Source organism: Odontomachus brunneus, unplaced genomic scaffold (genome assembly GCF_010583005.1).
Source record: "Odontomachus brunneus isolate Ranch 3 - 2012 unplaced genomic scaffold, Obru_v1 Obru_scaffold_068, whole genome shotgun sequence".
Classification (NCBI taxonomy): Eukaryota; Metazoa; Arthropoda; class Insecta; order Hymenoptera; family Formicidae; genus Odontomachus; species Odontomachus brunneus.
Genome location: NW_022639518.1, coordinates 1,670,655 through 1,677,033, shown reverse-complemented (window position 1 = coordinate 1,677,033; position 6,379 = coordinate 1,670,655). Strand labels below are relative to the sequence as shown.

General features: G+C 32.5%; 1 protein-coding gene across 4 annotated transcripts in view; it reads right to left on the bottom strand.

Moving 5' to 3' along the window:
• The window catches only part of LOC116846736 (caspase-8-like), a 143,023-nt gene that overhangs the window by 93,247 nt on the left and 43,397 nt on the right, over positions 1-6,379 (bottom strand). For 3 of the 4 annotated variants that reach the window (XM_032820965.1, XM_032820963.1, XM_032820964.1), the window contains exon 5: positions 4,641-4,766. The exons of the other annotated variant lie outside the window; for it this stretch is intronic. In XM_032820965.1, coding sequence (XP_032676856.1) covers positions 4,641-4,766 — 126 coding nt within the window. The remainder of the gene's footprint in view (positions 1-4,640; positions 4,767-6,379) is intronic. 4 annotated transcript variants of the gene reach the window in all.

Here is a 6,379-nt window from a genome sequence, read left to right as displayed (position 1 = left end):
TGCCTTTCGGATAGGACATTTCGAATTTGCACTGTCGTTTTGTACAGGCCGAACTTCGGAGCTAAACTGAAAACCGGTTCTGCTCGATGCCAGCGCCAACGGACCCAACGGTTTCGACTAAACGTAACAATAGAAATAAAAGCCATCTACCAGGGGTGCGTTCCAAAACCTACAGTAAAACTATAATTACATCTCTATACGTTTTGGATCGCAGCCCTGAAAGGTAAAATCCCCGCTCCGGGTGAGTATACCTGCTGCGTGCTATTAGAGCCTCGACGCTGCTCAAGAGATTTGTTGCGCTCGGAGGCCATAACTTCCGAACGGCTGCGAATTTCGATTTAAAACGTTGGGAACATATTCTTACAATGTTAAATAAACATTTTATGCAAAAAAAAAAATTCGATTTTTTGAAAGTTCTAATTGGATTTCCCCCCTTAAGAAACGTTTTAACAAATGTCCATCTCAGCTTTTCTCCGTCAGAGGCGCCACTCAGCGGCGCAGTCAGTGAAGCATGGACCACGTGGTTAGGTCGTGTACGTGTTAGTGTTAAGAGGTAGTGGCCTGGTTTACATCGTGCATTTGATACGCGTACTAAATAGTAACTTTCTATTAAATAATCTCAATATTGACAATGCATATCAACGACGACGCATTCAATCGATACGTCTTCTTGATAAGTATTATACCAGCTTAATATACCGTTGTTTATATACATCGTCGATATTAAGATTATTTAATAGAAAGTTACTATTTAGTATGCGTATCAAGTGCACGATGTAAACTAGACCAGTATCTCGCAAACAACAAAGCAAGAGTCGCGCAAGTGAGAGGGAGAATGTCATCCTCTTCTTCTCGCTCTCACTCGTTGACGCGCCGTCTTTCAAAACAGCGAGTGAAAGAGAGAAGAAGAGGACAATATTTACGCTTTTACTCGGTGTTTCGAAACAACTGAGCGCTCGCATTGTACGTATAAGCCAAGCGTCTATATAGGGTGTCTGACTCATACCGTACCAGAGCTAATATATAGCTAGAATAGGTGAGTAATAGAATCGGTGTCTTTTTTTAAGCAACTATGTAAAATTTTGAGATATTAATGATGAAAGATCTTTACCGAGCGGAAGCCCACTGGCCAATCAACACGTATGCTGCGGTGAGACGAACGCTGTACGCGCTGTAGCATTGGCATGACAGGCTAGCCGGGCTAGCCTCTTAACAACAAGGAAAACGCGTTGCTAGGAGGCTAGTCCGGCTAGCCTGTCATACCGATGCTATCCCAGGCAGCAATGTCATGTCATTTTCACATCGATAAATGGTGATTGCCAATTCTAAACGTCATGTAAACAATAACTGACATTTAAAAGACGTGATTATTTTGATGTGATAATAACGTCATTTAAAGATGTCTATAATACGTTTTTGAAAGATCATTTTTAGTCAGCTGTTCGATAAGCAAAGAATATGACAGATATTTATCTAATGTTCACTTATATCAACTGTGGTTTATGTAACCAACAGATTATTATTTATACACGTTGTTATTTATTTGTATTGTTATTTTTTATGTACTTGCATTTAAAGCATTTGACTCCTAGGAATAAGCCTTATAGAACTTGTCCTACCATTTCTTATTCACGAGTATCACATCATTGCAATTATCCAATTACTAGGATGATGTTCAAAGATGTGTTAATGAGAAAATGTTGATACCCAGATAGTACAGAGATTAATAGAAGATCATAGAGAATTCTCACAAATGGTTGGCTATCCGTGTTAATTTATATGTATAAACTTAATTAATTTAAATAAATCTTAACTGGTGAATTTTTTCTTTATTAAATTATACTCTTTTACTATTACTCAAAGTTTATAGTCTTTTATGACTTGGTCTATTTAATTTAATTAACAGTTAACAATAAAAAAATGTTTACTATAAAAATTTAAAGATAACGAAATGGAATGTGCGGGACTTTGTAGACCTCACTTCATTAGAGAGAACAAGTTCAATTAACAATAAAGGTACGAAAAATATAATTTTTATTAAAATTAAATCATTTTATTAAATCATATTATCAAAAAATTATATTACACGCTACGCTGTGTTAAGTATAACACATATAGACAAAATGTAAGACATTTATATCGATCGAAGAAGTGATGTAGTGTCTAAGCAACAGACTCATAACCCTGAGATGCCTCATGCCTTGGTCCAAGTTCAAGTCCCAGTGCCAGTAAGAACTTTTAAATGTGATGTGACATTGGAATCAAGTAATTAAAATTTTCAAATAAAATCAGCAAACACTACGACATTTACAAGTAGTTTCTGTTAGAAAATTGAACCAAATAAGGATATTCCGACACGTCATTTTTACGTCTCTTTATGACGTTATTTTCACGTTTTATTATTGACGTCGGCGGGCTGTAACTTATTCATTTTCACGCCATTATTACGTGATTATAAGGATAATTGACGTCACGAATGAAAAACTGACGTGAAAATCACGTTACGTTGTTGCCTGGGTTAACGCATACAACGTTTGTCTCACCGCAGCACGCTTGCTGATTGGCCAATGAGCTGCCGTTCGGTAGAGATCTTTTATCGTTAATATCTCAAAATTTTATGTGGTTGTTTAAAAAAAGATACCGATTCTATTACTCACACCGACCTATTCTAGCTATATGTTAGCTCTGGTACGGTACGAGTCAGACACCCTATAGAAGAAATACAGTATCTCCTGTTAAATTGATACGCAAGTCTCGTTAAATTATAATTATTTATGAAAATTATGTCAAATTTGTGTGTTTTTAATAGATATTTAATCATTTATGGAAAAGATATGATATCTGAACAAACCTATCTTCTTAAAAAAAAAGACGTCAAGTTTACGCGCTTGCCTGCGAAATTATACAAAAATAAAATTAAATACAAAAGTAAAATTATACAAAATTAATGTTTCTATAAAAAAAATATTTTATTTGTAAAGTAACACATTTAAAAATGTTAATAAGAAATATTGTTCTTCAAACTTCTATTTTTTACAAAAAACAATATCAGGTAGGCCAAGTGATTAAATATAGCCATGATTAAACAACCACATAAAATTTTGAGATATTAACGATAAAAGATCTCTACCGAACGGCAGCCAAGTGTAAATAATTCACATGTTTTTCTACATGAATAGAATTATATAAAAGAAAATATGTTCATATATGAAATATTTCACATACATACTTTCAGAAAACATAAATTTAAAGACGTTAAAACGTAATATTATTTAAATTTCTATTTTCTACAAAAGGGATGTTAAAAGACAATTATATCAAACGAAAATAGTATTGCATATATAACAGCTTTGTGTATATTCATATCATATGTGGTAACTATTGACTTCCTTTTGTTGATAACCATGTAAAAATTAAGGTAAAATAAAATTAAGAGTCATACATAAAATACTTAGTGTGTCTCAATAAGGTGCAATGAATTTTGCAAATTGATATACAAAATACTATTTAGAAAATATATTTAAATTATTTATATATATATGGGCACGCCAAGTGTTTTTTGTGTGACTCTTCATTTTATTTTATCTTAATTTTTACATAGTTACCAATAAAAAGAAGTTAATAGTTACTACATGTTGTGTGAATATGCACAAAGCTGTTATACACGCAATGGTATTTTCGGTTGATCTAATTGTCTTTTAACATCCCTTTTGTAGAAAATAGAAATTTAAATAATATTATGTTTTAACGTCTTTAGATTTGTTTTCTGAAAGTATATACGTGATATATTTCATATATGAACATATTTTCTTTCATATATTATAATTCTATTCATGTAGGGGAACACGTGAATTATTTTCATTTTATTTTCCTTTTTTTATACTACTTTACTACTAACTATACTTTAAACGTCTCATAAATAAAAAACTAGGGAATTCAAGTTTAATGTGGAGATCATATGACTGGTCCTCTCTGCCAACTTATCTGGGTAATTATTATTGAATACATTTTTTACCTACAGCTAAATATGGTACTCCGTTCACCGGCCGTGGCTGTGCGGTGTTCGCTGAAGTTTTAAACATTCGTCTTGATTGTTATAATTCAAATGTTTACTTATGATTATTTAATAATAACGTTAATATAAATTTTTTACATAAATGTTTAACTTCAAAATTACTATACTATATAATATTTAATTATGGCAATATATGACAATATTGAACAATATTTGATTATGGCCCACACAGCAGAAATGTCCCGAATATATATAAGGGATATCCTATAGATATTGAGATATCTTTATAATATCCTTGTGATGTATTTGAAACATTTCTGCTGAGAGGGTTCTGCTGTGGAGGGTTTATATTAACTTTGTTCGTTATTTCGATGAATTTCGATTTCTGAGAAATATACTCAGAAGTTCAAGTATTTCGTAAACATTCTCTATAGAGACGAAATTCATATATAATTGTATGTAATTATTTTTTCTCGAATTTGCAGCGTTTTTATGTCTTTCAAGATTCTAAATGTGTCATTACTAATAAGCACTAAATTCTTTTAAATTTTTTATTATAATGTGTAATATTTAAACATTTTATATGTATTGTCCTCTTTATAACAATTTCACTTTGTTTTCTTACCACATACTTTCCCTTGACAAGCTTGAATAATAACAATTTTCATAATATTTCTCAATTCCATGCAGCATAGAGTTCTTTCAATCACTTCTAGTGGAACTTCTTTCTCGTCTGATGTAATTATGCCTCCTATAATATAAAATTAATACTTATTTAAATAAATAAGCCGACAAACGGGATATACGGCTCGCCGCGGCCGGCGAAGAAAATAAACGATTGCTCGCAGGCCTATCTTACAAGCCTATTTCATAGACCCAGAGATGAGGACTACGTCATAGATCTGACACTGCGTGATAAGCCTCCGAGAAATATAAGTAGTTTGTTATAAGCTTGAAAACAAATTTGTCCAGCATATTATATTATTTTATAAAATTTTACAGAATAGAGATCATATGTGTCTACATCAAGTTTATATTTTACCAGCAAATTTATCAATATAATTAGAAAACAAATTGGTAGAATTAGGAAAATTATTTCTTAAAGAAAGAGTATCCTACTATCACTCAAGAAGTAATGAATCGTTACAATTTCCATTAATTTTTGGAGCGTTTCCAATAATATAAAGAGAGAACTTGATATCTGAGGATTAATAAAAAATAAATTCTTTCATTAGACTAAATGGTTGCATTCTGAATTGCATCAAAAGAAATAATATACAAACCATTCTACAATCCAATATATATATATATATATATATATATATATATATATATATATATATGGGGTGTTCTCTGTCAAATCGGCCACCCCCCTGCCCATTTCAATTTTTTAGATAAAATTCTTTAAAAGGGCTTAAAATTTCCATTGAAATGTCTAGTTTGCAATGACGTATGGCCTTTTTGAAAATTCAAAATGGCGAACCCGAAATGGCGACTAGAATGCAAACAGACACCGAAAAAACAAATATCGTGAATAAATTTTTCAAAACAATTAAATGTCACTTTATAAAGAGTAATAGCATATTGTTTACACCAAAAGACGGTTTTAATTATTTCTTCTCGTTCTTATTTCTTTTAATTGGAACGATAGAGGCACGACGCTCCTGATGCTCGAGCGACTCGTACGCTGCGTGCGGAATAGCAAGGTGGACAACACGACCATATCATGCTACTGAGTCTAATCGTCAATTGTTTCCTATTAACGTATTAACGTCTCCCGAAAAGCGAGGCAAATTTGCACAGTTTGCTAACCTCCCAGATAACAAAATGTTGTCACAGTGATATCATGGTGCGCGCACGCATGCCCATAATGTTACACGCATATTATCATACAGATGCGTCCTCATATGAGACTCATAATGCTCGCACATGTACGACCTCATGTGTGCGGGTCATACGCAGGTCATGTGCGGGTCATAGTTTCCACTGAGGACGTAATTTGGTTATTGTATTCTTCATTTAGACTGTTAAAATTTTACATTTGAAAGTGTTACACTTCTTTAGTTTTACTTTAAATGTATGTAAAAACTGACATATGTTTAAGTTTATGATTATTTCAAGATTCACTTTAACTTTGTGTTGAAATATTTTAAAAATGTTGATTTCCTACAATGAAATGTAGGAAATCAGATGTTAAAATAATTCAAGATAATGTCCCACGAGCACCGCCTTATATACCCTGTTACGTGGGTTTTTCAATTCGAGTGCTCGCATCATCACCGACGCCGCCTAGCGGCAATCCCAGTGAGAACAATTTTCATATGACAGATCGAAAAATGTTTAACACCCGAGGGATGAAAAATT